This window comes from Castanea sativa, chromosome 8 (genome assembly GCF_040712315.1).
Source record: "Castanea sativa cultivar Marrone di Chiusa Pesio chromosome 8, ASM4071231v1".
Lineage (NCBI taxonomy): Eukaryota > Viridiplantae > Streptophyta > Magnoliopsida > Fagales > Fagaceae > Castanea > Castanea sativa.
In genome coordinates this window covers 5918768-5941484 of record NC_134020.1, presented here as the reverse complement: position 1 = coordinate 5941484, position 22717 = coordinate 5918768, and the positions used below count along the sequence as shown (strand labels likewise).

Here is a 22717-nt window from a genome sequence, read left to right as displayed (position 1 = left end):
GCAGGGTACTTAATGGCTTTTTGCTAGGAATTTGAATATACATGTTGGCTTTCCTATGTGTCAACCAAGGCCCTCTTCTCAAGGCTTTAAAATGACATTTTGAAGGTCCTGGGACCTAGATGTTGACTCTTCTTGGTTTGGTATTTTTCCAGAAATGGCATAGATTCCTCCTTGCAATGGATGAACTTGGAAAGCCTCTGACCATCCTTCCCCTTGTTGCATGTCCTCTGCCCTATCCGAGGTCCCTCGTTTTTCTTTGCCAGGTTCTAAACTTGAGGCCATTACTTGTCCCTTTCATTGCTCTCTGCCTCCCAAAAACTTGATTTCAATAGGACATACAATGGATCTGTCCTTCTTTTCCTTCTTTCAATGATTCATGTGAGTGACTTGTTCCCAGACTACCTTCTAGGTCATTTACGTCCTTCTTAGCATCTTCTAGGTTGTCTATGTCCTTCTCAGGATCTTCTAGGTCGTCTTCATCCTTCTCAAGATTTTTGGGCTTTCTTTCAAAGGATCGACTTCCTAGAGGATGGAGGACCCGTTCATGGCCCAAGTTTCAGTCCTCTTCTTTTTTACTTTTTTTTTTCTTTCACTTTCCTTATTTTTCGGTCTTTAGGTCCACATAGTCCTTCTTAACTTCACGAGTTGGGCCTTCTTTTGCTAAGGCCCATGGTCTTTCCTTGCTTTTCATGGAATAGGCTTCCTTGTCACATTTTGGTCCTTAATATTTAGCCCCTCAAGCTCGTGGGTTACCTATAGCTCACGTGTGAGAGAAAAATAAAAATTGTTCTTGGACATTTTGGTTCGTAGAACCAATGTGTAGACCAAATAATTCTTGAGGAAACTCCAAAGAAATTGTTGCACTTTCTCTATGGAAGGAACTAACATATTGCCAAATATTAGAATTCACCTTCATGTTAGTATTAAGCTATAGATTGGTATTCGATTTTCCCACAAAACAAATCTACTTTGTCAAACCAACAATTAAAGATTAACGAAGTATACATGTATAGCCAAAATATATTGGTATTTCATTTGATGGTAACAGTATATTTCTAGCACTAGTATTTGCTAGAAATTCTAAGATATACTTGTCTTATTTGATAGTCGCATACAAAAATCATGTTGAATGCATATTCAATCTTGATATAAGATAGCATTTTTTCTCAACAAGATTTTTTTTTTTTTTACAAAATAGTTGTTTGAGTGAAGGAAGCCCTTATGAACTTTGTCAAAGTATTCTATACATTGTAAATTATGTTTGTTATGGCTTGGAAGAATAACACCAAGATGTTTGTCACATGAGACTTCTAAATTTTCATCAAGTAAAAGGTATATCTAAAGATAACTTTTAATCTTATTTAAGCCCCCAGTGTATGTACTTGAAAAGCCAATTACCAAATAAGTCATAGCAATGAAGATTACTTAATGTATATGGAACCATGTAAGAATTTCAAATTTTTGTTTCTTGATAATTAGTCATGTAAGAAGACCAAAATATTAGGATTTCCATTCCAATTGATATAAATAAATTGCTAGTGCATGGGATGGTACCTTTTGCACAATATTTTGTTTTGTTTTGATATATTCAAACATGGCATCAATGATTGGGCTTCCCGAAAGGGTACCTTTCCCTTGTTGAATTGATGTATCTATGAGTACATACATCAATCTATTGCTATCAAATGATATGATGTAGAGTAAGGTTTTAATGATCAACAAGAACTAGTGTTCATTTAAGTGAACAAAAATGTGTGATGAATGATAATCAATATAGTGTTTCACTTTCTAAAATGTCACAAAATGGACATTAGAATGATTTCATAAATGAGTTTGCTAACCTCCAATCCTTTGATGACTTTTGCATCTCACAGGAGGAGAGAAATGTTGTTAAGTAGTTTCACAACATCGTTGACTAATCTCATTGTGTAAAGACTTGCAAAACTATCCACGTCTTTGTGGCTTCGAGTTATGTATTCTTAGAATTCCTTAAGTTATTCATTCCTTGCTCCCACATAAATTTTGAGATGATTTCCTCAGGTTCCTTTAAACTAATTTCATTAAAGAAGGTCAATCATGCACATTTTATACACCTACTTTTGGGTTTTCATACCCATTCGAGACTCTTTTATTTACACCCCTTATTGGGCCTTTATATTCGGTTTGCACCCAATATTGGGTCATAACTACAATTGGCACCCATAGTTGGGTCATACTTACAAATTGCACCTATCATTAGGCCATACTTACAATTTGCACCCATTGTTGGGTCATGCTTACAATTTGCACCTATTCTTAGGTCATACTTACAATTTGCACCCATTGTTGGGCCATATTTATTGTTTGTACCCATTACTGGGACATGCTTATGATTTGTACCTATTACTAAGATGTGCTTATGGTTTGTACCCATTATTGGGACATACCTATAACCTACACCCATTATTGGGCCATACTTATGGCTTGCACCCATCACTGGGAAGTGCTTATGATTTGCACCCATTACTAGGTCGTGCTTATGGTTTGTACCCATTACTGGGACACACCTTTAATCTGCACCCATTATTGGGTCATGCTTGTGATTCATACCGATTACTGGGACATGCTTACCGTTTGTACCCATTACTAGGACATACTTGTAAACTGCACCCATTATTAGGCCATACTTACAGTTTGTGCCCATTACTAGGACATACTTACAATCTGCACCCATTATTGGGCCATGCCTGCTATTTGTATCCATTACTGGGATGTGCTTAGGGTTTGTACCCATTACTAGGACGTGCTTATGGTTTGTACCCATTACTGGGACATACCTATAATTTGTAACCATTATTGGGCCATGCTTACAATTTGTTCCCATTGCTAGGACATTGGTTCATGGTCCATCCAGGGCCATTGAATTATTTAATCTTTAGAAAGGTTTCTTCATAGCCTTCGTGGGGTCACTGAATTGACTTTTTTTCTTTTCTTTGAAGGGTTAAGGATTTATTTCCTTCTCTGAGGAACTTCTAAAAAGTTAAGTCTTCTCTTGGCTATGAACAAATTCTTCACAGAAATACTCTTCTCTTCTTTTTCTTTTTTTCTTTTTTTTGGGACATCCAAAGTTACTCTTACTGGTGTATTAGTGGTTGGGAGGAGTTCCACCAAAATAATTCTGTCACTGTGCTTTCTTCAAGTGGGGTTCCTCTTACAAGGATCTTGGAAGAGGAAAGCTTTCTCTAGGCATGCATGTTAGAGGTTGACATCATGAACTCCCTTCTTCCCATTTGAGGTGGTTGTCACTGACCCATCATACCTCACAATCCATTTCTTTTAAAGAGCTCTACCACTGCTACTTTTCCAAGGATCTCTTCACTCAATGAGCACTCTTCTTCAAGAAACTGGGCTAGTGAGTTTGCTATAGCCTGGCTCTTGGCAGCTTTTGGGGTCTTCAGACCTATGTCATTTTGGGAAAGTAATACCCACTAGGCCACTTTTCCAGGCAATAAAGGCCGATGGAGGAGGGGTTTTATTAGATGAGATCTCATCACCAATAGGATTGGTGGGCTAAAAAGTAACACTTCAGTCATTGAGATGGATAGATGAACACCAGACACGCCCTTTCTATCTTGAGACACCTCGTTTATGTGTCCTTCAATGCTCTACTCACATAGTAGATGGGTTGTTCATTTCTTTTATCTTCTTCCTAGGCCAACAGTGCTTTAATTGCTTGGAAACTAGATCCCATATACAACAATAGTGGTTTGCCATGGACTGGTGCTTGTAAGGTAGGCAGAAGACATGATCTATTGAAGTTTTCGAAAGGCATTTTGTTACTTAACTCCTCATATGAAAGCATTCCCCTTTTTCAATAGTTTGGATAGTCCACTAGTGACTAAGGCTGGTCTTGGTATGAACCTTCTGATGTAGGAAACCCTTCCCATGAAGCTCTTGACTTCCTTGACCACGATAAGCCTCTTTAGGATTGCTATGGCCGTTGCCTTAACTGGATTTACACTTATCCCTCTATAATGTACAAGAAAACCAAGGAATTTTCTTGCAGACATCCCGATTGAACATTTCAAGAGATTCATCTGTATGCTACACCATTCAAAGACTCGTTTGAGGGCCTTGAAGTGTCCTTCTATGCTCTTTGACTTTATCACGCTATCTTCTATGTAGTCCTCCATCTCTTGATGCATCATGTGAAAGATGGCTGTCATGGTGCGTTGGTATGTGGCCTTTACATTCTTGAGGCCAAATAACATTACTATATAGTAAAATTTTCCATCAAGGTCCTAAATACTTTTCTTTTTTTTTTGCATCCTTGGCTGCCATACGACTTTAATTGTATCTATTGTATCCATCCATGAAAGAAAACATGGAGTTCCCTACAACTTAATCTATAAGAAGATTGATGTTAAGCAAAAGAAATTCATCCTTTGGACATGCATTATTTAAATTGCGAAAGTTCACACAACATCTAATCTACTTGTTCTTCTTCTTCACATGAACTACATTAGAAAGACACTGCAAATGCTAAATAGGTTTGATGAACCCTCCCACTAGCAGCTTCTTAAGTTCATGGGTAACTTGAGCCTCCATTTCAGTATGGAAGACTCTAGCTAGTTGAATCACGGGCTTGGTTCCTATATCAACATTGAAGGAGCGGATCACTATACTAGGATCCAACCCTAGCATTACGTCATATGTCCACACAAATATATCTTCATATGTCTTCAATAGTTCCACTAGTTGCTCTGTTTCTTGTATTAATAACTAACTTCTGATGAGGATAGGCCTTAGGTTCCCTGGATTAGGCCTTTAGGTTCACCTCTTCTAGTTCCTCCTTTAGTAAGATTTGTGCCTCCCTTTCCATATCCCTGCGTTCCTCCAAGATTTCTTCTTAGGCTATCATGAAAGATGGTGGTCCAGGATCCTCCTGCAAGCTACATTCAGATCCCACGTACCTTTATAAGTGATATTCTACCCTTCCTCCAAGTTTCTTAACAATCACACATCATAGAAAGTTAGATGAACTTCTAAAGAAGGTGGATCATACATGATATCAACTTCCTGATCCGACATGCTTGATCCAAGTTAGATGAAATTTTAACTTCATGTCAAGTCGTGGTCCACCTACATGTTGAGTCTTGTGGGAATTCTATCCACTTCCTAATGCCTCCATTTTATTGGGAACTATTTTACTTTGCTGAAACCGTGGAACTACTACACCTTTACTGGAACCAAGGAACTGTTCTACTTTGCTAGAATCAAGAAACTACTCCATTTTGATGGAATCAAGGAACAACTCAATTTTTGCTAGAACTAAGAAACTACTCCATTTTTGTTGGAACCGTGGCTGGAACCAGGGAACTACTCAGGTTTGCTGGAATCAACGAACTACTCACTTTTGTTGGAATCAAGGAACTATTCCATTTTACTGGAATCTGGGAACTATTCCATTTTGCTGGAATCAAGGAGCTACTCCATTTTTATTGGAATCATGGCTAGAACCAGGGAACTGCTTAGCTTTGCTAGAATCAAGGAACTACTTAACTTTGCTAGAATCAGGGAGCTATTCCATTTTGCTGGAATCAAGGAACTACTAAGCTTTGCTGGAATTAGAGAACTATTTCATTTTGCTGGAATCAAGGGGCTACTCAACTTTGCTGGAATCAGGGAACTATTCCATTTTGTTGGAATTAGGGAACTATTCCAACAAAAATGGAACTATGGCTAGAAATAGGGAACTGCTCAACTTTGCTAGAAACAGGGAACTGCTCAACTTTGCTAGAATGAAGGAACTATTCCATTTTGCTGGAATTAAGGAACTACTTAGTTTTGCTGGAATCAGAGTACTATTACATTTTGCTGGAATTAAGGACCTACTCCATGTTTGCAGAAACCGTGGCTGGAACCAGGACCTATTCCATTTTTCTAGAATCAAGGAACTACTTAGCTTTGCTAGAATTAGGGAACAATTCCATTTTGCTAGAATTAAGGAGCTACTCCATTTTTGCTGGAACCGTGTCTAGAGCTAGGGAACTATTCCATTTTGCTAGAATCAATGAGCTACTTAGCGTTGTTGAAATCAGGGAACTACTCCATTTTGCTAACTTGCACCATATGGTGTTGTTACCAAGTTCCTGCAAAATTCGTTAGCCCAGAACATGAAGCAATTGCATTGCTATGTGGTTCATACAATTTTCATTTCATCAAACTTCTTTGATTTGCTTACTTCTTCTTCTTTTTTTTTTATATAAAAGAAATGAAACAATATTATGAAATTTTAAATGTTATAGCATGAGTTTTTTCACTTTCTTTTAAAAAAGAAAGGCAATGATCCATTATGCTCACAATATTAAAATGAAGAAAATAACAGTGCATAGAGCTTATCTTATGTTGGGAAGTTCTCCAAAATTCCATATAAAGTCCCTCGATTGAATGTTCTTTGGAGGAATCCGCACTTTTTGGATCCTGATTGATGATAGACATAAAATCAGTAGGCTAAATGCTCTAGGCTTCAATGAGCTAGTGATTGCTTAGAAGGCCTGAAAAGAAAAAGACACAATATCAAAGGAGACCGGGTTGAACCAGCCAAGAACCCTCCAATGCTTAAGTTAGATTTTTCGCTTAGAACTGAAGAATTCCAACTTTTTAGGAGTAGTGAAAACTTACTTCAATTTGATGTGGATGAGTCCTTATAAAGTGAGCTTTGGAGCAGTTACATGTTTAGTAACTTCCCCAATATTTGTGGAAGTTAGAAGGTTCAAACTTAACTTCCACAACTGCTATAGAAGTTAGAATGTTCAATCTTATCTTCTACAACTGCCATTGGAAGTTAAGTACTTATAGTGATGAATAAGGATCTTGTTCATGTTTCAAAATAGTACCACGTGGTCCGAATTTCAAGCTTATGTAGATAAATTCATTTCTAGAAATTTCCCAAGTGTTGGGAGATCGTCCAGACACTTTCCTAATGGACGACCCTTATATTCACGGACGACCTTCCGCTTATGGACGACCTTCTTATGCTGGGCTGGCCCTTGGCTTTGGACGACTCTTATGGACGAATAGGAGATTGTTCAATTTTTTAGTTCCCCATCATTTGCCCCTTGTCCAAGGGTCGTCCAGAGTGCTGTTGAATTTACTGTTGACTTTTGACACATGCCATTATTTTAGTGGTTAGATGTTGTGCCACGTGTCATCATTACCTTGGTCGAATTTACTGTTCCAGGTTATGCCATGTGTCGTAATCTCGTTGGTTGACTTGTTACGTCGATTCCATTTTTCAAGGAAAATGCCATGTGTCACCCCCTGAATGGTCCACGTCGCTTCGTTGACCTCACCCCTAGGCCCTATAAATATGTGCATTCTCTCACTTACCCTTCACCTTTCTTATAATTTCTCTTCTGCCACTCCTTCCAAGATCCTCGTCTAGTCTTCGTCTTCTAGTCTTGTCAGGTATTTCCTTTTCTCATCCTTAGGTTTTCGTCTTAATCTTTCTTCCAATCAATTATGTCTGCATCTAGTGGTAGCCTAGAGAGAGAGATAGACGAGTACCAGGATGTGTCAACTAGAGGTGAAGGTAGTTATTAGAGTGGTGAGGGTAGCACAAGCTGTAGTAGTAGTATCTTCTCAGACGAGAATTATTCGTTTGGGGTTCCTTGTTTTTCTTAAGAGTAATTCCAGGAAATGCAACGTAGGATGGCTTCTGGGGCAGGGGCTAGCTCATCCAAAAGGCCACCCAGTCCTCTTCAAGACAAAGAAGAAGAAGAAGAAGAAGAAGAAGAAGAAGAAGAGAATGTAATTTATAGCTGTGCCCCTGAGGGAGCGTGTTTTTAGACACGCCTATGTTAAAAACTCTTATAGATAGGTACCAAATTCCTAGGGAGTTTAGGCCTCGTCTACCTGACGAAGGAGAATGGTGTTGTTCTCCTTCTTCTGGCTTAGGTGTATATACATCTTATCTTTTAGCAAGTCTTAGGTTCCCCTTAAATTCTTTTTGTAGAGGCCTCTTGCATAGGTTGGTTATTAGACCAAACCAGCTCAACTCCAATGGTTGGAGTACGATAGTGGCCATGCAAGTGTTATGGAATGAGGCACTGGAAGGGAATCGTCCAATCACAGTGGACGAGTTCCTTTACTGCTATAAGCCCTCGGAGATTTTTTTTTTTTTATTTTAAAAACTGCTGGTTTTTACCAATTCTCATCTAAGGGCCCTCTTTTTAGTTTGATAAAGAGTCGTAGTTCTTTTGACAGGCTTTGGACCCATTTGATGTGAATAATGCCCCCTTCCCTCCTTTTACTTGCCCCCTAGGTCGTCTTCCTTCCATTTTTCTCAATTATTTTCTCAAACTTTTTTTACCCATCTAACCCCTCCCTTTTTTTTGTATTGATGTAGTTGTTACTCGTCCATGTTTGGAAAAATTTTATTTAGATCATATTGATCAAGTCCATGCCTTCCCTGAGAGATCCTTCCACTGCCTAGTGACTTTTGGTCGTCTAGCTGCATGGGGACTAGGTCTTGTACCTTCTACAGAGAACCTTGCGCACAAAGAAACTACTCTTCAAAATAAGTATCGTCCATCTTTCTTCTTTTTTTTTTAATAATTTTGTTTTCTTCGCCATAGAATGCTACCATGAAGGAAAACAAAGAGAAGGCTGCAACAAGTGGTGATGAGGACGTTCAAGTTCAGGACGATACTACCCCCTCAGTCGTTCAGAAATCTGCCATCCAAGCAGGGAAGAGGAAGGGGATATCTAGCTCAGTGGACCTTGATGACCTTCCAAGTCATCGAGGTTCCAAGAAACAAAAGTACAACGAGACTCCTCCTCCCAAGGTTCCAAAGTTCACTCCTCTGACGGTAGATTTTGACGATCTAGTGGTAAATGTGGCCTCCGTCCAGACCGTTCCACCGGTCCAGTCTGAGAATCTTCCTCCTCTAGCTAAAACTTCTAGCAAGGCTCATCCTTCAGAGCAGACTAAGCGTCCTCCTAATCTGGTGCGGGACGAGGGTTATGCATAGAAGACGTTCAAAAGGATCATCACTGACAATAAGGTGAATTCATGTTATAATATGTCAGTGAGAGACTTTGAACGTTCTGCCATCCATGACCTTTTCAAGGTATATAACTTTCATTACCTTTGTTTTATTTTCTTCAAATCTAAAGAAAATTTCTAACTTTCCTTTGTCCATTTGTAGGCCATGTCAAAGTTTTATATGGCATCTAGCTAGGCTAAAGAGTCGTGTGATGAAGCCAAGACGGCCAAGGAGAAGAACAAAGAGCTGAGCAATGAGGTTCTTTTGAAGAAGGGGGAAGTGATCATATTGACTGAGGATCTTACTCGTCTATAAGGAATAGAGACGAAGTTGAAAAACGAGGTTGAGGAACTCAAGGCAAACTCCATTGAAAAGGAGACCCGTATCACTCACTTGGAGGGGAAAGTTTTAAGGCTCACCTCGTCCTTGGAGAAGGCTCGGGAAGAAGCCATTGTAGGTTTCAAGAAGTCAAACGAGTACAAGAATCTTCTAGACAATCATTATGCACCTGGCTATGAGGATTTTCGTGCTGATGCCAAGGAGGCTTACCTTGACCTGGACTTTAATTCCTTCAAAATTCCTCTTGCCACAGAAATGGATTTATCTACATTGCTATGGGTCATCCTTGATTTGCATAAGTACTTGATCAAGTGGAGCATTCAAGGGTGTATAGTGCTAACTCCTTCCTAAAGACGAACCTGCCTTCTTGTTGTCTCTATCCTTCTTTTCTCCTGTCCGGGCCTTCTTTGGATGAAGACCCTGTTCAGGATAACGTAGGAGATATGCTTCCATTCACTTGGCTTTCTTCCTTTTCTTGGCTATGATTACATCCTTTACATTCATGAAGCTTTGGGCTAAATGGATGAGTTCAGCCATGGTTTGAGGCTCTTGCTCATAAAGCTTATGGATGACTAAATCGAAATTAACTCCATTATGGAAGGCTGCCAATAACATCTTGTCGTCCATCTTGTCTACCGTCATGACTTCCCTGTTGAAATGAGTAATAAAGGACCGCAAGCTTTCATTTTGCCCTTGCTCTATGGTTAACAGGCTCGACAAGGAGCGCTTATGCCTTTGTCCTCCAATAAAATTGTTGACAAACAACTTACTCAATTCTTCTAAAGAACTTACAATGTTTGGAGGTATCTTGCTGAACCACACTCGTGCTATCCCTTTAAGGATGGTAGGGAAGGCCCTACACATAATCTCGTCCGAAACCCCTTGAAGGTGCATTGTAGTCTTAAAGGCCTGAAAAGAGAAAGACATGAGATCAAAGGATACCAGGTTGAATCAGCCAAGAACCCTTCGATGATTAAGTTAGTGTTTCTCTTAGAACTCAAGAATTCCAATTTTTTAGGAGTAGTGAAAACTTACTTCAATTTGATGTGAATGAGTCCTTATATAGTGAGATTTGGAGTGGTTACTTGTTTAGTAACTTCCCCAATATTTGTGGATATTAGAAGGTTCAAACTTAACTTCCACAACTGCTATAGAAGTTAGAATGTTCAATCTTATCTTCTACAACTGCCATTGGAAGTTAAGTACTTATTAAGAAGTTATAGCGATGAATAAGGATCTTGTTTATGTTTCAAAATAGTACCACGTGGTCCAAATTTCAAGCTTATGTAGATAAATCCATTTCTGGAAATTTCCCAAGTGTTAGGAGATTGTCCAAACGCTTTCCTGATGGGCGATCATTATGTTCGTGGACGACCTTCTGCTTGTGGACAACCTTCTTGTGCTGGGCTGGCCCTTCGTTTTGGACGACACTTGTGGACGAATTGGAGATGGTTCAATTTTTTAGTTCCCCATCACTGATGTTGAATGCACTAAGAAGAACTTTCCTTCCTCTTGGTGTTTCCTAGCTTTGGGGCCATGCTTGCGAAGGGATTGCTTCTTCCCTCTCATTTTCCTAGTCCCCAGTGGAGTCGCCTTTAAATGTGAGTCCCTCTTTTTTAGGACTTATCTTTTATTATACGAACTACTTTCTCCTACTTTCATCAACAAAGTTCCTTCACTCAGTTCCTCCAAGATGGTGCCTTGGGAAAGATGTTGTAGTGGTTCCTCCACCAGTGGCTCCTAGATCAGGATCTCGTGGTCCATCGAGTGTGATGTCGCGGTTCCTAGCACTAATAGGTCTTTAATCCATGGAACCTAAAACGCCGGTTCCTTAAAGCATGAGGCCTTTAATTTGGGACCCAAAATGCTAGTTCTCTGGGCCACAAGATCTATCTCCATGCTTACTATGCAATGGATTTTGTCATTTCCCTTTACCTCTATAGGTTTTGCATAAGAAAAATTATACAGTACAAATATTCTCAAATAATTGTTAGTTCCTCAAGTTAGGATATATATTCTAAAACATACACACACACACACACACACACATATATATATATGAAATTCATAAAAATGGGTCAACCACAAGGTCCGTGGCCCTAATTATCACAAACTTATTGCTTTTGCACAAGACATATGGGATTTGAAACTCAAGTTCAAGTAACTTTTCTTGGACATTTACTTCCAAGATAGTCAAGTAGGGAGGATTGTAGAAAAAACACTTGAAAAATACAGTTTTGTATCTCATACAAAAACACGCAGCGGAATATGAACGGATCTACTACATTCATGTGAGATAGCATGTAACATCTGAGTTTTGGAAACAAAGAATGAGAGAGTGTACCTTGATGTAGTGAAATTCAAAACAAATGAAGATTCGCCTTGAGATGTCTTTCAATCTTCACTCTAATTCCACAATGTTCCCAAGATGTGTGATCTCTCAATCAGTTTTATATGTAATCTTTCAAGAGAATAATCAAGTGTCTCCGTTAAGAAAAACTCTCTCTTTCTTTCTCCGTTTTAATCACATATATATTTCTGCACTTAGGTAGTTACTTTTATTTAATAACTCTTGTTAAATAAATAACTGATTATTTAATTGGGTTGGCCATTTCAGCCAGCCCTTGGGCTTTAGTGTGTGGCTTGGAGTGGGATCAAAAGGGACAAATAAAGCTCTAGCTCCAATGGGCTATGGACTTATCCGTCAACTCTTGACAAGCCCAAAGTTATCATTAATTATATTTAATACCACTATATAAATATAATTGCATTATAGGCCTTATTAATAAATTATATCCCAAGACTTTATTAAACATTCAACCCCTTCATGAAAATATTCGTAGTAATACAAAGTCATAATGTGTAACTATCACTTTGTAAATTACTATCTCTTGATCCTTGAGTACCCAGCTTAATCTTTTAAGTTATTCATGTACATTTATGAAATCTAATTTCATAAAATATAAACTTTAGTAACTCTTTACTAAAGTGGTTAAGCCTAACACCCTGAATAACCAATCTCATTAAACTTATCTCAAGGGAATATTTTACATCTCTATAAAGAGACTATGAATTTCATCTTGAGAATATGTGTTCCTTCAACATTACGTGTGGTTACCCAACATACTGAGGTTTTGACCGTTTGTCTAGATCTCACTCCTGATATATTAAATCAACCTACTTTTCATGATCAGATTCACTATTCCCTCAGGATTGAGAATTTATGTAAATGAGAAGTCGTGAGATTTATTATTCGTTTGACAGTTGTTAATAGAATAATAAATCTCATGATCAAGACAAATCATCTTAATTTATTATTCACTATACACTTAAAACATATTAACATATCAACTAGAAGTCTTCACTTCCATGATCAAGACAAATCATCTTAATTGATATGTTATAGTCTTCACAGATAAAATGCCCAATTTCATCACCAACTACGAACTAAGATTTTGAGTTTACAAAGAATTTGTAATTTATATCTTCTGTGACTAAATCACATACTATGCATCTCAAGGACTATATGATAATGTCCAAAACATTCATGCTATCATTATTTTAGATAACAATAAAACAAGTTTATTACATAGAACATAATATCATACATAATGTCATACATATGGCATACAATAGGATTTTATGGCACTAATCCTAACAGGATTTTGTGGGAGAGAGTGTGATTTAATGTGTGTATGCTTTTGTATAGGTTTTCTTTAAAGGCAAAGTGATATTTTGAAGGATCTCAAGGATATGGGACAAAGTCCTCATCCTTAGCTTTCTTGTTTTGTTTTTCCTCCCCTCCCTTATGCTGAACTCAACCTCCTCCTGTTATGTTTTGGTGTTTCTTTTATAGTTGACATGGTCTGGTTTCTCCAGATGAGGATGTCCTTGGTCTGCCGGGTAAAATCATGTCCTCTGACAAAAATTTAAAGGAGTTCATTAGGCAAAGGGTTAGCTTAATTTCGTATTTATAACCCAAAAAGAGTATTTGGCTTTAGTTACAAATGGAAGATGCCTTCTTGGAAAGTCAAAGTAGTATATAGGATATTCAATGCAATAAGAGATAGCTTTGATTGAAAATGACATTTGAGAGAAAGTTGTGGGGAGATGCTATGTACACGGAAGAACTGAGTAAATCATTAGTTCATGCATTCCAAGTGAATACATTAACTAAGGGAAAAACTATAAGTTCCTTCGTTCACTAGAAATTACTTCCCTACTGACCAACCCACTTCTCCCTTACTATGAATTCAAGATCCCATGGGCTTGGACAGTAGGTTACAAAGATGATGCCTGGTTTACTATGTACTTAATGGATTTTTACTAGGAATCTAAATATACATGTTGGCTTTCTCATGTGTCAGCTAAGGCCCTCTTCTTAAGGCTTTTAAAGAACATTTTGAAGGCCCTGGGACCTTGACTTTAACTCTTCTTGGTTTGGTCTTTTCCCGAAAATGACATAGATTCCACCTTGCAATGGGTGGGCTTGGAAATCCTCTGACCATCCTTCCCCTTGTTGCATATCCTCTACCCTGGCTGAGATCCCTCAGTTCTTTTGCCAGGTTCTGAACCTGAGGCCATCACTTGTCCCTTCACTTCTATTTGCTTCCCAAAAACTTAATTTCGATAGGACATCCAACGGATCTTTCCTCTTCTTTTTTTTTTCCCTTCCTTCATGGATACATGTGAGTGACTTTTTCTCAAACTACTTTCAGGGTCGTCTACGTCATTCTCAAGATCTTCTAGGTCATCTACGTCATCCGCTTCCTAGAGGATGGAGGTCCCGTTCGTGACCCAAGTTTGGGTCCTCTTCTTTTTTACTTTTTCATTTACTTTCCTTCTTTTTGGGCCTTTGGGCCCTCATGGTCCTTCTTAACTTCATGAGCTGAGCCATATTTCCTTACTTTTCATGGAATGAGCTTCCTTGTCACATTTTGGTTCTCAACACATGTCTGAAGAAGAGTTACAATCTCTTGATTCGATGGAACTAAAAGAGAAAATTAAGTTCCAAGAACTAACATCTGCCTTTACCAATGGAGATGTTGATTTCTATGTCAATGTGGATGATGATGTCCATGTACACACTGCCCTTAAATAGCATGTGTAGTCTCGCCTACTCTTTCAGGATCCAGTGTAGCCATTTATTGTATCCAAGAATGAAACTGCATTTGCATATCCAGTTCAGTCCATAAAGCCAATAAAGAAGGTGATGATGATGGTCTTTCAAGAACTAAAGAAGCCTCAAGAACCAAAAAATGTTGGTCTTGAACAAGGACCAACGAATGCAAATTGTACAAATGCTGCAGGGGATGTCATGGACGACGCTTTTGATTTTTTGTCATCCAGATCTTTCAAAAATGGAGGGGATCCTATTTGCTGTGTGATGGCTATCCGTGACCAAAAGGATGAGTTCATGGTGGTAGCAGTACCATGAATGTCAAGTTCTATAGCCAAGCCGATCACAACTTTTTAAGGAATTAGGTATGAATTGGGATCAACGTTCTAAATTTGATAGTAATGAGATTATTTCTTATGAAGAAGATACTCTCATCAAAAAGGAGGAATAAAAGAAAGTTTCTTGGGGTCCTAACCATCAAGCTAAGGTCCTTAAATGTATTGGTGTGGTTTTAAGAAATAACTTGAAGTCATTAGGGATGTGACGGAAAGTGTAGTTTCTTAATCGAAACAGACCTTTTTTTTAGGAAAGGATCGGATTTATATGGTTATCAACTTCTAAGTTCGGTTGAATGTGTCAGAGTTCAATATGGTTAAGAAGCGGCTGAAAGTTGAACTGGGAGTGCCATTTCCAATGTTTAATGATGATGATTTGGAAGAACATCTAGTGGGATAGATGATGGGAAGTGTGATACAGCTCATTTCTTCCAACTGGTCTTATGGAAATTAGACAAAAGGAGCTGATCAATTTTCATAAAATTAAGGCTTTTCCTCATGGTGAGAATTGTACAACAAAAATCTTTGATTACAAATGTCACAATCTTGAGCTTGTGGTGCTTGGTTGTCCAAAAAATATTTGGCCACTTGCATAGTTTTGCTTGGATGGAAACATTGATCATGAGTACTGTTGTTATCATGAAACATGTTATCATAGAGCAGCCCACTCAATTGTTGGCTGTCCAAATTGTGCCAATCAAACACTTAAGGCCTTGAAAGAACTTACTGAAGATCCAACCATTAATATTTATGTGCCGGGGGGGGGGGGGGGGTTTCGGACACTAATGAAACTACTTGCTTAAGTTATGGGCTGTGATTAATTGTTGTGGAGTTCTTGTGAGTTTGATGGTGAAGATGCTTTAGAGTATTGGTGTTGTGGCAGATCACCCTTCACAAAGATTACAAGAAAACCTTGAGGACAAGGTTTTCTAAAGGGGAGGGAATATGTTAGGAACCTTATAAGCATATAGATAATCATTGTTGTAATGTCACATTTAGGGTCCGTTTAGATACCGTTTATTTTGCTGAAACCAAAAACACTGTAGCAAAATAATTTTTAAATGTGTGAATAGTGCCGTGGGACTCATTTTTAATGAAAAAGTTGCTGAAAAAAGAGGTTTATGGGTCCCGTGAACAATGCACGGGACCCACTGGTGTGACACATTTCAGTGCAAACTTTACTAGTCAAAGAGGTAGTGGGTCCCATGCACAGTGCACGGGACAAACTGAAAAACAACATCCCACGTGAAAACACTGTTCTCGATAATTTAAAAAAAAAAAAAAAGGAAAACGCAAACGTTGAAATGCATACTTACTTAGTTAGTTGTAGGATTGCAACAAGTTGAGTTAAGTTAGTTACAAGTTGTTAGTTGGTTATTTGGCAGAAGAACTTGTATAAATACTTGTAATCCATAGCATTTTGGATAATGAAGAATAAATCATTTGTTTAGTGCATCTCTCTCTTAATCTATCTCTTTCTCTGTAGAGGTTTAGGCCCCCTTGAAGTGGCCTACAACAACTACTATATTCCCATTCACCATTCTTACTTTTCCACGGTTCATATTCATATTCCAGCAAGTTCTTATTAGAATGCAAGTTATGCATACATTTTTGAAATTTGTAGTACTTCTAAAAATTTTCTTTAAGTTTCATTTTCCATTATTCAATTAACTTAAAGTGGTGACATTAATATTCAATACAGTTGGATGTGTACTTATGTATAGTCATGGAACTTGGCAACCACTCAATACTGATCAGTTTTAGATTTTTTCTGTATTCATGGCATGATGACATTAGGATTACAGTGTCTAAGATTATAAGAAATAGTTCTTGGCAACAATAATTAGACTAATTGAGTTTCAGTATTTTCAAAATAGATACTTAAATTTAAAAGAACAAAGGTAGGAAAAATAAAAATTAAACAACAGTGCTAGATATCCCTTTGTTGCTCCCCTTATTTTTTCATTATTAGTCTCAATGAGGGGGTATCAATGTATAAACTCTAAAATTGCATAATAAGCGATCAACACCGGTAGCGAAACAAACGTGCCGAAGATCACTCTGCAAATAAATAATGGAAAAAAATTAATATAAGAGTCTCTTTTTTTCTTTCTGAGAAAAAAATTAATATAAGAGTCTCAGTTTAATTTCTATAAATCAATTTAAGGCTTCTATTTAAAGATTTTTGGTGCAAGAAATCTTTTTCTTACAAAGATTATTACAAAATTTTCATTTAGAATCATGTGGGACTTCTCTGATCATGACACGTGTAACAAATGGTCTCATTTCTGTATATTTTATGTGAAGCAAAATATACTGCTACATTATATATTTTATTAAAAAAAATCTTATTACACACTCACTATTATACACTTCCTTTTGAAATTGTATTTTTAATACACAATTTCAGTTAAAATTGTGAAATCTTATTTTCAAAATAAGTCTCACAATTTTAATTGCAAAAAATAAGATTTCACAATTTTAATTGCAATTGTGTTTTAAAAACATGATTTCAATTCATGTAACAGTATATATGTGTATAGTAAGTGCATAATAAAGAGTGTGTCATTGTCATTACTTTTGTTCTATAAAAAATAATAATAATAATAATTTGCATTATATTTTCTGAGAGCAGTGCTCGCCCTTTTGGACAACTTACGCGGTGCTGAGTACTTCTGCATGCAATCCATACTCTTTAGCAAAGATGAAGGACGTAATGGATTGTGGCAGTGCTGCCTGTAACATCATAGAATAATGAAAGATATATTACTTCACCAAAGTAGTGGCCTAGGAACAATTTAGCGTTCAGAGGATATATAATTTAAAGTAAAATATCCTACTTGTCAATTTAGAGCTGTCTTCTTGCTGTTTTATACTGTAAAGGCATCGAGATTTAATGGAGGAATTCCTAGCTTAAAGTGATGCCTAATCAGTACATTAATTTTTTAAAGTGATGCCTAATTAGTGCATTGATTTTAGTATAATCAAAAAAGAATTTATATATTAGTTAACAGTTTTGTAAGTAAGTGACATATAGCTTGCTTTTCTTTATTAGGAGAAACAAGGTGTAAGAGATCTGGGATTCCAGTTAGCTCAACTGATAAAATTTTTTATGATTGAACAAGAGATCTGACATTCAATTCTCGCCTATACGAAAAACTAATTGGTGTTATGGTCTAATGATAGACAGGGAGCTATCATTAAGAACGGACGCCATAAATTGAAATTCTCTCAAGGAAAAAAAATCTAAATTTCCCTTTTATTATAATACTGAATTATTTTGATAAAAAAAAAAAAAAAAACATAAAAAACAAAACAAAAAGAAGAAGAAGCTGGATATAATATGGTTGTGCAATGGAGTAAATATTATTAGAAATATGTTAGATTTAGACTGTTTTTTTTTTTTTTTTTTTTTTTTTTTTTTGAGAAGCAGATAATATAGACTGTTACTTGAGCTTGATAAGAAAATAAATTAACAAAGTTTTAATATCTCAATTATGTTCAACTCGCTTACTATAATTGCTGACAACAAGCTACACCACAGTTTGAAGCTTTTTAATAAAATCTATCCTCCATTCTTGGGTGAGTCTGTTTTACTCTCCCATGAGTCATGACATGAATAACACGTAGAGCTGGATCACTTAATAACATTCTTAATTCTCCCCCCTTTCAAGATGCTGATGCATCCATGCAAGCTTCTAACTTGACTACCAAATTTTACAAAATAGTGTTCGCAAAAATAAATAAATAAAATTAACAAAATAGTCAGTCTTTGACTTCGTAATAAATAGTTTATGTACTTAGGTTTGACATAATTTAATATTATACTAGGGTAGTGACAAGAGACTACGTATTATGTATTATTCTTTTGTTACATATATAATTTTGTAAAACATCTTAGTCCAGTCTTTCTTTTCCTATTTTTGGTTATTGTTGGTTATTGGGATCTATCCTAATGGCCATATTGTCGAACAATGACTTAATCAAACTTTTACACACTGTTTTTAATCATTTCTCACACATAAACAGTATATTATTACTCTTTTCTTTTATTCAATTTTCCTAATTAAAATGCATTTCAATTTTCAAAACCTCACAAGTTTCCATCAAAAACTGACTGAAATCCTATCATCAATATTTTTTTAAGCTTTTTTCAAAATTTTGAGGCTGTTTCTATTTTTTTTTTTTTAAACCTCATTTTTAGGAATAACTAATTTTTGTCATAATTTTACTTCTATCAATTTTTATTAAAGAGCTAATTCAAACGCACACTTAAACAACTTTAAAAAGTAGCAGTCTATTAAAAAATTGAAACCCTCCAAAATTGAGGTTTGAGACTAATCTCAAGATCCCTTAATGAAAAGGGATATCACTTTGACTACAAAGATTAGTGGCCAAAAAATAAAATTCTTTAAATGTTTTTTTAAATAAGAAAAACGTCATGAATTCGATTAAGCACTTTCCTACACCAAGCAGGTTATTCTCTCTTTATCCTTTTCAACATCTAAAACTAAAAGAACACAAATTGAGTGGCTGAAATCCAGCATATAAAACTTAAGTTGTTGAATCCGTTCAATCTTCGACGTGTTATACTCTTGGTGCTATTTTAAGTATATGGTTACACCAATTATCTTCCTCTTCTTCTTTTCTTTAATAAAGATATGCCCTAAACCTAATTAAATGGAGGTAATTAATAGCATCACTTGGGGAAATATACTAAGATTAATATATTCCAATGACCAAGTCACATATATAAAAAAAAAAAAAAAATAAATAAAAAAGATTACCTGAATGATGGCGACTCGTAAAGCGTCACCATGCAAACCCACAGCGTAAGAGCCGATAGCCATGGTGGCTGGTCCAGCAATAAACCTCAAAAGCATCCCAAACAGAGTGAGGCTTGGGCCACAAACAATCAGCTTTTCTTGGAGTGCCATGAAGATCCCTGCACATAATGATTAAACCCCCATAAAATGATATATTATGTAGGTGTGTATTGGTCAATCTGGAGTTATATATATAGAGAGAGAGAGATTCAACCTATAGCGTCGGCTTTCAAAGATAATTTTTTATCATTAAACCAAGACAATATAGACGGGAATTGAACCCCAGATCTATTATTCAACTATCAGAATTTTTACCAGTTGAGCTAACTAAAACCCATTCGAAATCTACTATTAATATCACATCATTAACAATATATCATCTCAATATTTTAAAAAACAAATTTTATGTCCCCAAATAGTTGATGATTAAATCTATCCATAATTATAAATATCCAACCAATAATACCATTTTTCTTTTTATCTAAGTTATTAAATTAAAAAATTGTGTCAATGAACTCCGATGAATTTTAGTAAACTTTTTTCTCTAGTAATTTCAACCTATTAATACCACCGAGCTTTTTGACCAATAATAAATAAAATTATTCATATAATTTTTCTAATCTTTTTTTTCCGCATAATAATGACACGCAATTATAAACAGTGAAATGATTAATAATCTTCCAACTCAGTGGAATTTCTCTTCTTATTCATGTAAGGAGTTTGAGATTTAATCCATTATAAATGCAGTTTTTGTAGAGAATAATAATTCTTCTATCAATTTTTAGAAAATATTACAAAAGAGTTAAATGGTTAAAAATAAAAATTAATCTTACCCATGCTGAACATGGCAGTGCCTGTCCCTGCCTTTGACATGATCAATATAGATCCCTCCAAGATGCTAGGCATCTTAATATGCCACCTACAAACATTTGAAGAGAAAACCTCTAGTATTAATAATTATCGTCCCTATTAAACCATAACATAGCTTTCAATCAAAAATAGGTTTTTAAAAAGTATAGTGATATAATATTTTTCTTCCTCTTATATAAATAGTAGATCTCACAATAAATTTAATTAATAGAATTTATGATTATATAAAAGAAGAGAGTAACACGTATTTGTAATCCTAAAATATTGAATAAATGCTCACGTTTAAAAGAACTATTTACGACATACCTATTTGCAATAAAAGCCCAAGTAATGCCTACAATACAAGCATAGGAGTTTGGATTCATTGCTAGCTTCAACCATACCGTCCTCATCAAATACCAGAAAGACGGACCAGTACTCGCGACAGTCTCTGTGCTTCCCTCTAAATCTTTTCCCGATTCAACCGCAGATTGAACTTGAGAATTTTTTATACTTTCGTCGGCAGAAAAATTAATCCCAGTTCGTCGAAATTCCAAGACGAACAAGAGAAGGGTGAGCCATATGATTGCCTGGACAATAGATGATTGAACAACCAGATCCACAGCATTTTGACCATACATAGCCTTTAGTAAAGGCACCCCTACAACAAGAGAATTAGTTAAAGTACACAAAGAGAAGCTAGTTATAGACCAACGATAGCTTCCTTTGCTACTGCACTTGGCCCAAATGGCAAGCACCACAACTATAATGAACTTGGAAATGGCATCAGCACCAATGAATAGAAAGTTCCATTTGAAAGGATCAGCATTGGCTGTGAACTCAAAGGTGAAGAGTGGGAGAGTGAAAAAGCAAACAAACCGGTTCACTGCATCACATTGATCACGAGTAAATATTTTCCACGACCTGACGGAACCATACCCTAAAATCAGTGCAACATAGAGTGGTGCCATGGCAACCACAACTTTGTAAACATCTTGCCACCCTATCATTGTAATTCTAAGACTATGTATCAATACCCTTTTCAAAGTAGGACACTGGACCTATTCTACTAAGTAAAAGGGTTGAATATATGTGTGAGTACCTGTTTAACAATATATGAAGTAGGGTATTTATATGCATGGAAGAAGAAAGTAGTCTTTCTTTTTCTTTTTCCATTTTTTTTTCTTTTTAATTTTGCTTTGAGGTGAATGGGAGAGAGTATATTTTTTCTTTTTGTTTAATATTATTGAAGAGACGGATCATGGATGGGTGGGTGTACACGATTCTATGCCCTGGATTCCTTTAAGGGTGAAATAATTTGTTTTGATCCGTCAATGGGTTTTTGTAATTGTCAGCAATCTATGCCCTGGATTCCTTTAAGGGTGAAATAATTTGTTTTGATCCGTCAATGGGTTTTTGTAATTGTCAGCAATCTATGCCCTGGATTCCTTTAAGGGTGAAATAATTTGTTTTGATCCGTCAATGGGTTTTTGTAATTGTCAGCAATCTATACTATAGCATAAGGAATGAGGTCCAGCATTGATTCCACCCAACTTTGCAAGATGTAGAGGGTTCTCATTTCTTGTAGTTTTTGTTTTATTATTCTTACAATTAGACCAAATTGGTGGCTTAAAGAGCTTTCTAGTTCTACAAGCTTGTGGATTTAGATTATGACATGTGCAACATTAGCAAGTGGACAGCCGAAATATTGTTCCAGGTAATGTTACAGACATAATTAGAATGAAATGTGGAACTCTATTTGTGAAAAAAAAAAAAAAAAATTGTATGCTCCCGATCATATCAAAAATTGAGATTTAGGATTTTGAAGCACTTTTTGTAACAATATTATAACCTTTTTGTGTGAACGTATTAATGTGGGTGTCCAAAACTCTTCAAATAGCTAACAATTAATCATATAATGTTTCACGGACAACAAATAGAATAAGTTCCATGTTCATATTATCATACGTTAGCCCTATAGCTAAATGTGATCCTATTTACCACCATACCATCATTGTTAGGTTTACATTAAATCTCTTTGGGCTCATACTCCAATCAATATATTCCTGATTATCTTCTTTGGTTTCCGATGTGATAGAAAGGATTGAGTTCTTATGGATGGAGGTAGTCGAATTGAGTTAATATGTTTCTTTACTTTATTGATTGGATGGTTTATGGGGCTAATAGTCATGTACGACACTACAACAAATTAGACTTTTT

At 36.2% G+C, this 22717-nt stretch overlaps 2 protein-coding genes across 2 annotated transcripts; both read right to left on the bottom strand.

Annotated features, from left to right (window-relative positions):
- Window positions 1-9821: 9821 nt before the first annotated feature.
- On the bottom strand, window positions 9822-10262 carry LOC142605790 (uncharacterized). Its single transcript, XM_075777228.1, has one exon. It carries the CDS (start codon window positions 10260-10262, stop codon window positions 9822-9824), a length of 441 nt encoding a protein of 146 aa, XP_075633343.1.
- A 6310-nt stretch (window positions 10263-16572) lies between these two features.
- On the bottom strand, window positions 16573-21602 carry LOC142607080 (auxin efflux carrier component 5-like). Its single transcript, XM_075778496.1, has 5 exons — window positions 20825-21602; window positions 20482-20567; window positions 19610-19767; window positions 17482-17558; window positions 16573-16883 (listed from the first exon to the last, which is right to left on the bottom strand). The coding sequence occupies exons 1-5, from the start codon at window positions 21505-21507 to the stop codon at window positions 16811-16813; spliced, it is 1077 nt and encodes a 358-aa protein (XP_075634611.1). The 5' UTR covers window positions 21508-21602; the 3' UTR covers window positions 16573-16810.
- Between the last annotated feature and the right edge of the window lie 1115 nt (window positions 21603-22717).